This window comes from Triplophysa dalaica, chromosome 9 (genome assembly GCF_015846415.1).
Source record: "Triplophysa dalaica isolate WHDGS20190420 chromosome 9, ASM1584641v1, whole genome shotgun sequence".
Lineage (NCBI taxonomy): Eukaryota > Metazoa > Chordata > Actinopteri > Cypriniformes > Nemacheilidae > Triplophysa > Triplophysa dalaica.
Window position 1 is genome coordinate 22,115,476 of NC_079550.1, and position 15,423 is coordinate 22,130,898.

Below are 15,423 nucleotides of genomic sequence, written 5' to 3' on the forward strand. Positions count from 1 at the left end.
ATAAAGTCAGATAATTTAATTAATTTTCTTATTTAACTGCAGTCTTTACCTTTCGTGTGGCTTTTATTAACTAAATCAGTACATGCTTTACAGTTTCTGGAAGACAATTGATCAGACTGACCGTATTCATGCCTTCTTATTGTTTGTCTTTTCTAAAGAGATTTATTAAAAACAGTGTGCTCAATACTTATCTATATAACTGTATCATCCCCTCTATTTTTTAGGTACAGTTTTTTAATATGAGAGACATGTAATTTATATATAACTGCATTTAAGTGTATGTTAATGTGTGTTATTGAAAACATGCTATTATAAACTAATGAATATATAACATATATAACTGAATATATAATGCTTCTCATTAGATACATAGACGACAGATTAAAAAAATACATTAACAAATTAAAGGTTGATACAGCTAGAGAATGTGTATAATATATTATAACAATTTTATAAATATACAATTATACAAATATTACGCACTTCAATGATAAAAATATCACAGAGAAGCGCTTTCTGGCAATTTGGTTTTATCCAATCATAAACCGCAATATTGAATTTCACTATTTTCATTGGATTACAATGTTGATTGACAGTTTATTTACACCAGTAAGACTTGTCGTTCTTCTCAGAAGGGCGTTCCCTTGCCTAGCCCATTTTCTGTAGTTTTCATCCATTTCGTTTTGATGCGCGTGAATCGTTACGGGACAACATGGCGGCACAGACGGCCCGCTACTACAGCGAAGGCGGCAGAGCGACGAAACGGCAAAAAACCGAAAACGAAGGTGGAATGGCGACCGTAAGACGAGAGTTTATAAAGATACTATTGAATAGTTTAGTATTTACCTGAGTATTTTATAAAGTTGTATTTAGCTTGCTTTGAAGGTTGAAATGGCAAGAGTTAGCCTACTTGCTAACCAAACAATTAACGGTCTGATACAGCAACCTGGGATTTACACTACAGAAAAATACTGGAAATATGCCGAATGTGCTAAAATAACAAACCATGACGTTGAAATGTTAATAATATCTGATATATACGTTATATTAGAGGGTATTGATTTGATTTTGTAACACATGTCTGCAATTCTAATATTGCTGAATGAATGGATGTTGTATGTAACCTCATTAGAAAAAGAAAGCTTATGGGAAATTGTGTTCATAATATGCAAAGAGGAGTGTTCAAAATATGTCAATTGTTAGTTTTGCACATATACAATGTCTTTATATTGCTATAAACCAAACATATTGCTGTTTGCATGCGAGTTTAACACGTTGATGACCTACAAGTGTGTCACGCCTGCGCTTGAACTATTGAATTGTTTACATTGCAGGAAGGTTATGAAGATCCTCACAAGACCCTCCCCTCTCTTGTGGTGCATGTCAGAGGGTTAGTGGATGGGGTTTTGGAGTCCGACATTGTTGAAGCCCTGCAAGAGTTTGGAACCATCAGGTAATATGAAAATTAGTTTTCACTGTTTTATTCTTATGTATATATATATATAAAAAAAGATGGAGAATAGGAAACAGAATATGTGACAGAATTAATAGATAATGTGATCTTATGTTTTCGAGATGTCTCAATTCATTTGGGCGCCCCTTCATTTGCGTATTTTGCACTTATACTGTCAACTAAGTGCTTAAGACGTTAATGATGTATGAATCTGACCTCGCTAGTTGTGCTGTATCTTGTTTATGCCTCTTATTGCATCCAATTCTCTGCAGTTATGTTGTACTGATGCCAAAGAAGCGCCAAGCCCTGGTTGAATACGAGGACATGAATGGGTCCTGCAATGCTGTTACTTATGCCAACGACAACCAAATCTACATTGCCGGGCACCCTGCGTTCATAAACTACTCTACCAGTCAGAAGATATCCAGGCCGGGAGACCCTGATGATTCCCGCAGTGTTAATAATGTTTTGCTTCTCACAATCATGAACCCTATTTATCCCATAACCACGGTAAAGCTCACTATCGGCACGTAATATGTTTGCCGTTTTTCAAAAATGTTTGGTTTTAACGGCCTTGTTTTTACAGGATGTTCTGTATACAATTTGCAACAACTGTGGTCCTGTTCAGCGAATCGTCATCTTCAGGAAGAATGGTGTCCAGGCCATGGTCGAATATCCTTTTGTGTTTTAGGCTACGGATGTTTGGTAGAATGCAGCGGTTTATAGAACTCGTGAATATATCTTAAAGATTCGGTCTTGTTTCAACCTGCCGTAATTTTTTTAATGATGTCTGGAAGGGGTTGTGTATCTCATTAACCTTTCTTAAGTATACTGCATTATAAAAATACTCTAGATAACAATGTCTGTATTTACAAGACTTGATTACAGTCATATTTCTTTAACTCCCCGCACATTTGACTCCGTTCAGAGTGCCCAAAGGGCCAAAGCCTCGCTTAACGGGGCTGACATATACTCTGGCTGCTGTACTCTGAAGATCGAGTATGCAAAGGTGAGGATCGTCAAAATTGTATATGTTAGTGATGGGCGAAATAGCAAAAACCATCAAGTTAAACAAAACAACAAATTTATTTTTCCTTCCAGCCGACACGTCTTAATGTATTCAAGAATGACCAAGACACATGGGACTACACCAATCCAAACCTGAGCGGCCAAGGTAACGTGAACTCTGCGTCTGCTCTGACATCGCTCAGCGCCCTTACTGCCACTGTGGGGAAATAAGCGGGTGGGTCTTGGGCAAGAACTGCAGCGATCAATCTACCGCTCACCTTAGGTTATACCAACGTCTTCATTATATGTTGTGTATGTTGTTCTGGCTCTCTGAGGGGGAGGTAAAGCTCTATCCTTGTGATCCTCAGGATGTGCTCCTAATATCTTACAAGCTTCCTTTTCCAGCAAAGCCCATCTAAAGTCGGTAGTGTAAGGGGCAAGTGGCTTACTGGGTCAGCACCGTATCACTGCATGGTTTCTTAAAGTCAATGTGAAATGTTGATCGCAAAATGTTTTAAGATTTGATTGGATTGTAAAAATTGGTTGGTAGTGTTTAACCAGAGGTGAGTAAAATAAATGGGGTTAATATTGGTTTCATGGTGACTTTAAGACATGGCTTTGACTCGTAGATATTTGTCTGATGACGTACCCCAAAAAGTTCAAATCTTAGTTCTTCTGAACGAAATGTTCTTTGGTGCTCGCCCATGGCAATTTGCTCCTCACATTCATGCTGTACATTCAGAGACCAATACGAAAGCACAGAAACTTCCAGCAACACTCAGTACATCTGGACACTGGGGGACATGACCTATATTTCATTGAAGACACAACAAGTTGCTCACACTATCAGTCTACAAAGCACAACTGCTTCCTATCGCTGTGAGAAAATTCTCCAGATGGACAAACACTCATTTTACTCTCGTCAAACTGCAAGGCATCCTGACAAACACCTGACCACGCAACATTTCGCACTCCCACAGAACCGACACTGCCAACGAAGACATGCTACCACGGCACAACACACTGAAGGATTTGGGGTTGTCGGTGCAAGTAGTTTTGGCTCCAACACCCTTTCAGCCTTTTTTTAACGGCTCGAGAACAAGACACACATCACCATAACTTCACTGCTCATAAGGGATCTCGAAAAGTGACAACACACCACAATGCAAACAAACAAAAGCCTCCTCATCATTCGTGTCAAACTGACGTCCAATACCCCCTCAAAAAAAGCTTTCTCTGAACCTGTCTGTCTTTCTCTGGGCTACGCCTTCTCTCTCGCCGATCATTACAACACAACACTGACTCTTCACTCGTCTACAGCTGATGACACAAAACCACTCGAGACACCGAAGACACAGCAAACAACATTCTGACAAGCAGATGCACTGACATGCAGACAGATGATATGGCAACTTTTCCCCTAAAGCCTTTCAAAGATTTGGCTTGGAGGCTGCTGTTTCAGATACGCCCTCTTCCCCGTGTACTTCTTTAGTCCTTCCTTTCTCCTAAACGCTTCCTCTCTCTTTCAATGTGTGACATTTTTCCCTTTTTTTCAGTCCAATGACTACTGTGTAACTCCTTCCGTATGATGCAGGTTGGCTATGTGTCTCTAGTGGAAGCGCCAGTCAGTCTGAATTGGACACAAATTGCTCCAGGTTTTCAGCCGTTGAGAAAGAAGCTGTTGAAATGAGAAAACTGATGCCGACCTCAGTGGAGCTTTGTAACTGACACGAGAAACGCTTGGAAAATAAGTGGAATGGACTGATGGAAGAAAGAAATTGGACGTTTTTAAGTGCGATAAGGAAGAGGACGCCATGCTCAACGATGGCTAAGTTACGGCATCATCTACTTGCCTCGTCTCTCAACCCCCAACCCTTGAGTTTGTCCTGTAAGTAACCCCAAGCTTCTGTTGTCTTGGAGTGATACTCTCATAGTGTAATGTTTCGAGGGGACGTGTGAGAAAATGTTTGACTAACTTCCCCTTTTCTCCCCAGTTGTTTAGTTTTCTTCCAATTGGGGTCGAAAGTCGGCAAGGTTTATTATAAACATTGCTGTGTTGGGTTGAGCTTTTACGAATTTAGGTGCGATTGTCAGATATGTCGTAGAACCCCTTTTTTGACCGACAGGGCCCAGTTTGGCCAAATTCTGCATGTTAGCGCCAAAGAAAAGTTGGAAAGCTAAAAAAGTTAGATCAGTTTGGCTAGCTGATGCAAACAAAAACATGATCACAAAAAAACTAAATTCTTATGAATTTTTGTATTCAAAGCGTCCGATGTCACTAAATCCATTGCATTGTCTTCTTTTGATGTTTTTGAAAAGTATCATACTTGGAAATATATTGTGTGAATTTTATTTGCTGTTACCTTTAAAGTTAAAATGTTAAAAATAGGGATGTAACGATTCACTCGGCTCCCGATGTGATTGACGATACTGATCTCACGATGCGATTTATTCCTCGTCTACAAATTAGAAATGAACAACTGCCCTTTTATTTTTTCTTCAATGTTGCAAATTTAATTGTAAAATAAAAATACATTCACTCAAATAACAAAAAACTGCAAAAACAAATTCCAATTTAATTAAGAAATGAATAATACAAAAGTAAAAAGACTTTGTCTGTACTATAAAACCACGTATACATTTACTTCCAAGCGGTAAAATTGGAGTGAATGGGAGACGGTTTTTTGAAGCTCTAAAAAGTGCATCCATCAATTGAAAAATTGCTCTGTGGTCTTAACAAAGGTCTTCTGGAGCGAATAGATGCATTAGTTTAAGATAAAAATCCTTATTATAAAATGCTATTAACCCTAATGTCGAACATCCGCTACAGGCAAGAAGGGGCTTGTTCAAAAAATGGAGACGTGGTATAATATCTCCGACTTCATTATACTTCAAGAAAAAAGTCACATTAACTGAGGATCCCTTGAGGGTAGGGGAAATTTTTATTCAAGCTTGAAGTATCCCTTTAAGAAATATCAGCATATCCAAGTTTGCAGTATACACAGCGGCCCCTGCTATTCACAATGTGTATTGCGGTTCATTTTACATCTCAACCGTCTTGAATCGTCACATGTTTCAAATGGATTTACAACCGGCTTACAGTGAATCGTAACATCCCTAGTTAAAAATAACCCCTCGTGCACTATGCTTGGTTGTGAACAATTTATGTGATAACATAATAAGTTCCGTTCTGTTTTATGGCTGGTCTGATTTGATGCATTGTTTCACTGATTAAGAGATGTTTTTGTGACTTTAAAGCATTCATGTAGAGTAATACGACTTGTTTTAATGTTCAGAAATGTGAGTGAGATTTATGTTTGCACTGTGTGTACCTGAACAGGTGCAGATGCTGATGGCAATGGGGGAAATCAAGGTGTGTGTCTGCATTTAGACATTCTATGCATCCCCACCCACTCACTCCCTACTGTTATACATCACATGCTTACATTGCCAAGGGGATCAGCCAATGAGCTCTCTCTCTCTATCTCGCTTACTGTTGCCGTCTTGTGATATGTGGTTTGAGCTCCTAACTAACTGATTAAGGCTGGAATCTCTACAGAAAGCACACATTTATACATCTGACTGACTGTATTAAACAGGTTAAGAATGGTAATAGTGCGAGGTGAAACTTGTCGAGATCATGCATGGGTCATTTCACACTCCAAAATCAAAAGAGATGTAGGAAATAATTTATCAGACCATTGATATTTCTTTCATTCTGATGTTATTTGCCTATTTCCCACAATTCTCTGTGCTGTTAGAAAAGAAACTGGCGTTTATGTTGCAGAGCATTTATGCTTCATAGTACATAAATACTATCTATAATGTATAATGATTTGATATAACAAAAACTGGGATATAAGAAATACATTTCCAGAAAATTCAAGATTACTTGTATTACAGTAATGAGAATTTGGGTTCAATTTTACCCGAAAAGGAAAATTCTGACATTATTTACACAGAGTAAGACATTTGAAAGAATCCTTACAGCCAGACAGATCTCGACTCACATAGTATGAAAGATTACTTTACAAATATTTGTTCTGTTAAACACAAAAGCGTCATTTTGACGAATGTCGTACCCCAAACATTTCTGGGGCACCATTGACTACCATTGTATTTTTTCCTACTAAGGGGGGCAAAATCTGTCTTGTTATAAGCATTCTTCCAAATATCTTTCTCTGTGTTCATCAGAACAAGGCAATTTATACACATTTAGAAAAACTTCTAGGTGAGAAAATCATTATAATTTTTGGGTGAACTATCCCTTTAAAAATTTTGTAAGTCTTAATTCAAAGTATAAATGTGTGTGACATGACCCAGTCATGTTTTTTTTAGACATTCTTATAGTGTTGCCACTTTTTTCTAATATTCTGTGTTGTTCTCTCTGCTTATCTTAAAGCTCAAGTCAGTCATGTGAACATTCACATAGTCAGTGTCCTGTCCTGTCGCCTCTCCGCGAATTCATCTTTCGCTCTCTCTCCCTTTCTTTTTGCCTGTACCCCTTTCCTTTCTCTGGTCTTTTCCTCTCTCTCGCCTCTCAGATATGAATGCCAACCCCAACAAGCGCCAGAGGCAGCCGGCTCTGCTGGGAGACCACCCTCCAGAGTATGGTAAGGCTCGCTGGGGCACACGCGTAAACACATATGCTTCGCAAACAGGGGCTGTGATTGTTAAAACATCTGCAAATCGGGACGCATTCATCACAGTGGCAGCAAGATGGTGCTGTGTTGACATTAAAGCTTAAACTAACACGCAGGCCATGTGAAATGTTTCCTAAACTGCCCACAACCATCACAGATAGTCTGTTTGTTGGTTCTCAGGTGGGTATCACGGATACCAAGAAGAGAGCTACGGTGCTGGACCCTACGAAGGGCGGCGAATGGGGCCGCCCATGGGTGGTCCGAGGCGTGGCGGAACCAGTCAACGCTACGGAGGACAGTACGGCCCCCCTCCTCCACCCCCGGGTGAATATGGCGCACATGCAGACTCCCCAGTGGTCATGGTCTATGGCTTGGATCCATCTAAGATAAACGCAGATCGGGTCTTTAACATCTTTTGCCTGTATGGCAATGTAGAACGGGTATGTGAAACAAAACTTCTTTGATTTTGTCAAAATACAGACGGCTTTATTTGAGCATTGTTCACTCCAAATGCAGGTGAAATTTATGAAGAGTAAACCTGGAGCTGCAATGGTGGAGATGGGAGACTGTTACGCTGTAGACCGTGCCATCTCTCATCTTAACAACAACTTCCTGTTCAACCAGAAGCTCAACGTATGGTATGTTCTCAATCTGAAGGGGTTGGCTTGTGTCATTTATCTGCTCGGATCAAGAGCAAAAGAACCGATTCTTAATTGGCTTTTTCTTAAGTGTGTCCAAGCAACAGGCCATCATGCCCGGGCAGTCTTATGAGCTGGAGGATGGGAGCAGCAGCTTCAAAGACTTTCATGGCAGCAGAAACAACCGCTTTACTTCTCCAGAGCAGGCAGCAAAAAACCGCATCCAGCATCCCAGCAACGTTCTTCACTTTTTCAATGCAGCACCAGAAGCTTCTCCAGAGGTCTTCACTAGAGTAAGTTCATGTCAGATATGAGTTGATGCTTTTCTGTTAACGGGACTTGATCTTTAAGATGTTGATCTGTAACTTTGTTCAGGTCTGTGAGGAGCTTGATGTGAAAAGCCCTGCTAGTGTCAAACTTTTTGCAGCAAAAGGTAAGCGATGTCAAGTTTCTTGTCATAAAGTCTTAAAGTGTTGGGTTTGAGGTAGGCTTCGGATTGAAATTTGGCCTTGAATACAGAATCCAGGTTTTTTTTCTTCTCATCCGTCTGTTGGGAATGTGCGTGAAATTTTAAAGTTGGCTCTAAAACATACTAGTTCTGCTATCAATTGATCAGTTATTCATTATTATAGTTTTCACATTCATTTAATATGCATGTTATGCAGTTTTATTTACCCTCATGCCATCTATGGTGTAACTGTCGTCCTTTCTTCTGCCCTCCACGACTGGAGTAATGATAAATAGAAATTGCGTCTATTCCTAGCTTTGCAATGCTATTGAATAAAGTCCTGTTTTTTTAAGTTCCAAAAATCACATCCACTCATCATAAATAAACGTTCATAAATGTTTTCCGAGGTTAAACTACACATTAGTTTGAGAAAACAAGCATTTTGAGGTCAAGATAGGTTGCATTATAATTTAATCATGCAAAGATAAGAGATCTACGTCCAATATGGCTGCACGTCGTGTCCATCTCTTGTTGATATTTCATTCTCGCTGGTTCTCATTAGGTTCCTCATCAGAGAAGAGTTCGTCTGGGCTTCTGGAGTGGGAGTCTGTCAATGATGCAATGGAAGCCCTTGGCATGATGAACCATTACCAGATGAAGAATCCTAGTAAGTAGATATTTTGTCTGTTTAAGCTCAATGTAATGATACTTGATTTCTAATTATTAACAACTTTGGATCAATGAATGTTGAAAGTGAATGCTTGCTTATCTTCTTTTTTTTTTTTTGCAGATGGCCCGTACCCATATACGCTAAAGCTGTGCTTCTCCACTGCACAGCACGCAAACTAAGCAGCATATTTCGTCATGTCCCAGTATCAACCCTCATCATCTTCACTTGCTACGTTTATTGTCCTTTATTGGCTCATTTGGGCGAGTGGGTGTGCCGATCTGTTAAGTTTTGTCCTTTATATTGAGCCACAGCACAAGCAGAGAGTGAAACTGACTGAACCCTTTCAAATAGTTTTTAAGAGGAGATTCGAAAAGCTTTTGTACCAGTATTCTTTTTGTTACCTTTTGTTTTGTTCCTTTTTTTATTGCTTATTGTAATTGACTGTTAGCTGTGTGCTCGGCACCTTACTTTTAGAAACGTCGACCTGTAAAGAAGAGATTTTTTTGGATTGTAAAATAAAATTAGTGACAACGGGTTTTTGTTGTTATTAGTGGAAGAAGTGCAAGACTTGGGTTTTAGATAGCTGCCTAAATGTTACGGTCGGGCATTTGCAAACATGTGATCAATTTGATGATCTGCAAAGAATGAAAACTTAAAAGCGGCTCAGCGACACTCAAGAGTTTATTGTGAGAAATGGATCATTTTATGCGCTCACTAGGAGGAATGGTTGCTTTGTAAAATAAGAACAGAAATAACGTTGGGTGTATGCAGAGCCTAAATAAAAATGCATTTAATTCAACATTTCCACAATTTTATGATTACGAAGCATATTGAACTGAATGTTAGCTTCACAAAGCTGCTTTAAGCTTCCCAGATCAAACTTTATCTTGACTTTGGTCTGTGAAGCTTAGAATAGGAAGTAGGTTTGTTACTATAGTTAATGAACAAGCAAGGTGAGATGACAATATATTACATAGAACAATAACTTTATTGTAATATGTAAATATCGCCTGCCAGGATTGATAATTTTCACAAAAATCCGGCCCCATATTTTCTTCTATGAGTATATTAACATACATTATATTGTCTTTTAACAAACAAAATGTTATGTTTTATAAACTGAACCTCTTCAGAAGATAAGCAACAGCACCCCCTGCTGAATAACATTGAAAACACGGATTGCACGAAGCTTCCATCAGTGGCGGGGAAATGAGTATGTAAGGATGTTATGTGATGACGATCCCTGCGTTCCAATAAGCATACTGTCCGTCATAATAGTATTCAAAGAACACAAACGGCGGATATTACCCACAACTCACCGCGAGTTGGCGGAGTTTAGTGACGCTCCACTGCAATGAGTTATAAAACTGATGCGTCACTAAATTAACAAATGTAACTATACAGTAAACATTACATACGAAATTATACATTTATAAATACCTTAATGGAAAGAAGAGGTGTATTTTGATGTGTGTGACAGTTGTTGGCCACAATGTTGTCTAGGCAACAACGGCCACTTCCGCTTCCTGTTAGTACGTCCCATCTATTTTGCCATGCACTCAAATGTATCTGCTATTTCAACACAAAAACAGTACCTACTAAGTAGGCAAATTGAACCGCAGGGTCAGTCAAACAAGGGCTATTTTATAAAATTACACTTCCACAAAAACATTTTTTTATTCTAGGTATAAAACACAATTTCAGGTTAGACGACGGACATCATGAATACACCGCAAAGCCCTACAAATCAATATAACATATCAACATAGTTTTTTTAAATAAAAAAAATTAAATACAGTTAAAAATAAACTGAAAGAAATCTTACAACAGACTCAAGAATGTTACACGTATAATTCCCCACTTCTATTTTGAAAAACAGCTCGCGCGTGCGCACAAGTGGAGCCTGCTGACGTAACATACCAGAAAGTTCGCTTCCCCGGATGTAATAAGTACAGTACGAAGGTCAGAACAGCACAGTGAGTTATCTAAACGTGACATCCAAACAACAGATTTAATCGAGTCTCTGGGCTTTTGTGGAAGTAATAACAAACGCAAACATGCCGAGAGGAAGCCGAAGCAGAACCTCGAGGATGAGTTCTCCAAGGTGAGTGTGTGTTAGCGTAACATTAGCGTAGAAATGAGTGCTAGTCATGTGTCAGGAACTAACGTTGACAGTTATTCTTATGAACAACCATGTGTGCTGTCGTCGATATGTGCATTTTTATTGGACAGCAGAGGTCTCTTAATGACATTTTAACTGTTTGGATTTGTTTAAAACCTCACGAGTCTTTTGATTACATCATTACAAAGGAGTCATTATGACGTAGTAGTTTTGTAATGACACGAGAACACTATGAAAGCATTTTTTAACTCCATTTAAGGGTGTGTGTACAATGCGTGAATGGGCTTTTGGTTGTTTTCAATGGTTGATCAAACGGGTTCCCAGATCTCTGAGTAATTCATTGTCGTCTTTTAGTTTCTCCTCACCTCCACCTATGGCTAGGGCAGCACCTCCACGATCATATGCCCCAGCAACTGCCCCGGCTCCACCATCGGCAGTGGCCGCCGCTGCTCCCCGGCAGCCGGGTATGTTCGCCCAGATGGCGACGACTGCAGCAGGCGTTGCAGTGGGCTCTGCAGTCGGGCACACGATAGGTCATGCCATGACCGGTGGCTTCGGTGGAGGAGGACAATCTGAGGCTGCTAGGCCCGATGTGACTTATCAGGTAAACACTACTTATGTCAGCTTGTGTAATAACCCAAATCTCAGCTGGTTTTAAGTCCAGGGCTGCGTCCGAAATCGCATACTGTGAAAGTACGCACTGCATTTGAAGTACATACCATCGACAGTTAAAACAGTACGTTCCATATAGTGTAAGTGGGTGTAGTATGAATATATTTCGGACATACAGCGTCAGCCATATTTTATGGTCAGGTGTGCTCTTTTCAGGGTCAGGTGTGCTCTTTGACCTATGACGTATTAACAACAACCTACACGCGTTGATAAAAACATAGGCTGCGTCTGAAATCGCCTACTTCCATACTACATAGTAGGCGAAAATGAGTATGAGTCATGAATAGTATGTCTAAACCAAAAACAGTAGGCGAGAAATACCTGGATGGTCTACTACTTCCGCCGAGATTCGTGAGTGTGGATCGGACGGACACTTTTCTATCCCATGATGCCATGGGAGCTGAGCGACGGTCAAATTTCAAAAGTAAATCAAATAAATATTGCAGAAAACTTCAAGACGGACATCCGTTTTTAATATAAGTGCCAACAAAGGAAGTTCTTTTGCCCGAATGATGTTTTTATCAACGCTCAGCTGTAGGTTGTTGTTTATAGGTCAAAGAGCATATGGGTCACATGACCATAAAACATGGCGGACGCAGTATGTCCGAAATATGCAGACTATATAGAACGTACCGTTTTAACGGCCGATAGGTAGATTCTTATTCAAATTGAGTACGTACTGTCACAGTATGCGATTAAAGATGAGAAATTCATTACTTGGCACTTACATTAAAAACGGGTGTCCGCCTTAAAGTTTCCCCCTATATTTATTTGATTTACTTTTGAAATTTGACCGTCGCTCAGCTCCCATGGCATCATGGGATAGAAAAGTGTCCGTCCGATCCACACTCACGAATCTCGGCGGAAGAAGTAGACCATCCGGGTATTTCTCGCCCACTGTTTTTTGCATACTGAGGTTTCGGACATGCTACTCGTGACTCAATCATTTTCGCTTATGTGTAGTATGGAAGCAGGCGATTTCGGATGCAGCCCAGGTGTTTTTATTTTAGGCTTTAAACGTTTCGCTGGGTGTATGTATTGAAATATTTATTATGGCCTCAATGCAGACTTGTTGGAAACCATAACTTCTTCTTAAGAAAGAAAATGTGATTGTGATTGTCACCACATGCAGATGACAAGCATTAGTGTGTAATGTTGGTATCACTTTACTAAAAGGTTGTATTTGTTAAACTTAGCGTTAGCTAACATGAACGAACAATGAGAAATATAGTTTTTCATATGTTAGTATATACAATTGTTCATGCTAGTTCACTAAGTGTATATTTAATAATGTTAACTTTAGAAATATCAAATATATATGGTAGTAAGTGCTGAAATTAACATGAACCAAGATTAATAAATGCTGTAGTAGTATAACTAATGCAATAAAAAAATACAACATTATTGTAAAGTGTTACCATATGTACCCGTTAAAGGTATAGTTCGTCCAAAAATGAAAATTCTGTAATCGTTTACTAGCGCTCAGGTTGCTCCAAACCTGTATAAATGTCTTTGTTCCTATGAACACAGAGAAAGCTTTTTGGAAGAATGTTAGCAGTTTTTAGTTCTGGGACACCATCCACTACCATATTGGGAAAGAAATAGTTTTTTGTTCTGTTGAACACATAATGAGATATTTTAAAGAATTTAGGAAAACAAAGAGTTCTCGGGCACCTTTGACTACCATTTAATTCTTCCTACCATGGTAGTAGTCAATGATGTCCCGGAACTGAGAATGACTAACATTCTTCCAAATGTCTTTAGTTTATACAGGTGTGAAATTACATGAGCGTGAGTAAATGAAGACAGAATTTTCATTTTTGGATGAACTATCCCTTTAATGCTTTTCGGATGCAGCACATCCAACACATATAGGCATATTCAGTCCCTAAAGAAAATGGTTTAACTCAGATTTTCCTGAGTAAAGTGTAGTGAAAATTTTGCTATGCAATATCAGAAGTATGAATTCAAACAAATCCTAATAACTTTTTCTCTCAAATGTTTTCCTCAGGAGCCCCAACAGGGTCAGCCCATGTACCAACAGCCTCAGCCAATGTACCAACAGCAGCCCATGTACCAGCAGGACACACTACAGCAAAGTTCCTGTTCATACGAGCTGAAGCAGTTCATTGAGTGTGCTCAGACCCAGAGCGACCTTAAACTATGTGAGGGATTCAGCGAAGTACTGAAACAATGCAAATTCGCCAATGGTATGTATATTATAAAAGTATATTATGTATGTATATATACATTTTGGACTGTTACTATGGTAAAGGTGTGTCATGCCAGTGCTTTTTAAGGGTGTAACTGAACTGTGTTCTCGTATAGTTTTTCAAGTAAATGTTCAAACCGATCTTAATACAAAAATGTTAAAAAGAAAAGTATCGACGTGTAGTTACTAGTATGTATTAAAAGTACTTTTCTTTTCCTCAGGACTGTCATGAGATTTAGATGGAAACACGGACACGGCTCTTCCTTCTTTATTCTCCACCTGATTGCATTTAGAAAAATAATTGAGAATGGCACAGAAGAGTGATGTTAATAAATATCAGAAATGCAAAATGTAAAAGTAGTGTTTTTGGAGAAATGCTGCGTAACATATCTGATGCTTAGTAGTAATGTGTTATTTTTGACAGCTGCTGCTTTTTGTTTGTTTTGCTTCAATACAAGAGATGTGTTTTTCTCATAAACAATAATGTTTTGTTGTAATAATGTGATCTTGAATTGCAAATAAAATGATTAAACACTGAAATGCATGTGACTGTTGCTGTACATATTTAAATATAACCTCTTTTCAAATATTCAGTCATCTCATTGAGTTTATTTAACAGAATGTATAAAATGCTTAATAAATCATGTCAATTACATCACACTGCACACGTGACATTGCATATAAAGAGTTTGGTTCCAAAATGACCAGTAAAGCTTAGTTTTTTCCAATTACAGTTTTACTCGATTGTTTAAACATTTCTTGAAATGATGCACCAATTTCTCAAAACATTATACACAAATCCATAACCTCTCACCCGATTCTCCATAACATCCCATTTTCAGGTCAAAATATAGCTCTTATCTCAAAACCATTCAAACTTGCTGAAAAAACAGACTTTTCCTGCAGATATGACACACAAGGCCTCAAAATCCCCACACTGCAACATAATCACGCTGGTGAGATAAATTCAAAACACTGTTACTAAAACCTATTGTCGGGATTCAAGGATAATTTGACATCCCAGTGTTTATTAGAATATAACATAAGAGTGCACATAGAGCAAAGTGCAAGAATGAGCTTTAGGAAAAGTTAAACATTACCCAGACTGTAAAGTAGAAAAAAATGCTATCCGCTGCACCTTTAGCCAAATTTCATAAAAGTATCCGTATTTTCGGCAAAAATACAGAACAGGTAAAAAAGGGTGCACACGTGCTACAGTTTACTGGATACACAACAGTGAAATTTCTCTGATATAATGTGTAGTGTACTTATACTGTATGTTTACAGTAAGAAATATAAAGCCCAGGAGATGATTCTGGGATGCAAGATGATGTGCTCCTGATATTTTGATTGGCGTGTCATCAGTTTTGCACTGATGGGTAAATGTGTGCTATCTGAGTTAACATCTTGACACTTCAGCTCATTATATTGTGTGTTTGTGTTTTCTGAATGAGAACATGGTCAAACCTTTGCAAAATGAGTCTGTTTTTGTGAGGGGTTTGTACAAGTTGGTGTATTGTCATGAGAATGTGTTTATAGTTGTCAGTTGTGAATTGT

At 38.8% G+C, this 15,423-nt stretch overlaps 2 protein-coding genes and 1 long non-coding RNA gene across 6 annotated transcripts; 2 read left to right on the plus strand and 1 right to left on the minus strand.

Moving 5' to 3' along the window:
- Positions 1 to 669: 669 nt before the first annotated feature.
- On the plus strand, positions 670 to 9,659 carry hnrnpl2 (heterogeneous nuclear ribonucleoprotein L2). 3 transcript variants are annotated; one of them, XM_056756551.1, is made up of 14 exons: positions 670 to 799; positions 1,335 to 1,453; positions 1,726 to 1,963; positions 2,040 to 2,125; positions 2,366 to 2,462; positions 2,555 to 2,627; positions 5,802 to 5,834; positions 7,006 to 7,074; positions 7,285 to 7,544; positions 7,621 to 7,742; positions 7,834 to 8,035; positions 8,118 to 8,175; positions 8,753 to 8,857; positions 8,981 to 9,659. In XM_056756551.1, the coding sequence occupies exons 1-14, from the start codon at positions 713 to 715 to the stop codon at positions 9,037 to 9,039; spliced, it is 1,608 nt and encodes a 535-aa protein (XP_056612529.1). In that variant the 5' UTR covers positions 670 to 712; the 3' UTR covers positions 9,040 to 9,659. The 3 variants fall into 3 exon arrangements, with proteins under 3 accessions (XP_056612529.1, XP_056612530.1, XP_056612531.1); XM_056756552.1 differs by lacking the exon at positions 7,006 to 7,074; XM_056756553.1 differs by lacking the exons at positions 5,802 to 5,834; positions 7,006 to 7,074.
- Positions 8,162 to 10,732, minus strand: LOC130428479 (uncharacterized). Of its 2 annotated transcripts, none has more exons than XR_008907470.1 (3): positions 10,301 to 10,543; positions 8,418 to 8,854; positions 8,162 to 8,289 (listed from the first exon to the last, which is right to left on the minus strand). It is a non-coding gene; the product is annotated as an uncharacterized LOC130428479 (long non-coding RNA). The 2 variants fall into 2 exon arrangements; XR_008907469.1 differs by lacking the exon at positions 8,162 to 8,289 and adding an exon at positions 10,686 to 10,732 and having other exon boundaries at positions 8,645 to 8,854; positions 10,301 to 10,432.
- A 55-nt stretch (positions 10,733 to 10,787) lies between these two features.
- On the plus strand, positions 10,788 to 14,406 carry chchd2 (coiled-coil-helix-coiled-coil-helix domain containing 2). Its single transcript, XM_056756554.1, has 4 exons — positions 10,788 to 10,964; positions 11,337 to 11,586; positions 13,666 to 13,864; positions 14,088 to 14,406. Exons 1-4 carry the CDS (start codon positions 10,918 to 10,920, stop codon positions 14,096 to 14,098), a joined length of 507 nt encoding a protein of 168 aa, XP_056612532.1. The 5' UTR covers positions 10,788 to 10,917; the 3' UTR covers positions 14,099 to 14,406.
- Positions 14,407 to 15,423: the final 1,017 nt, after the last annotated feature.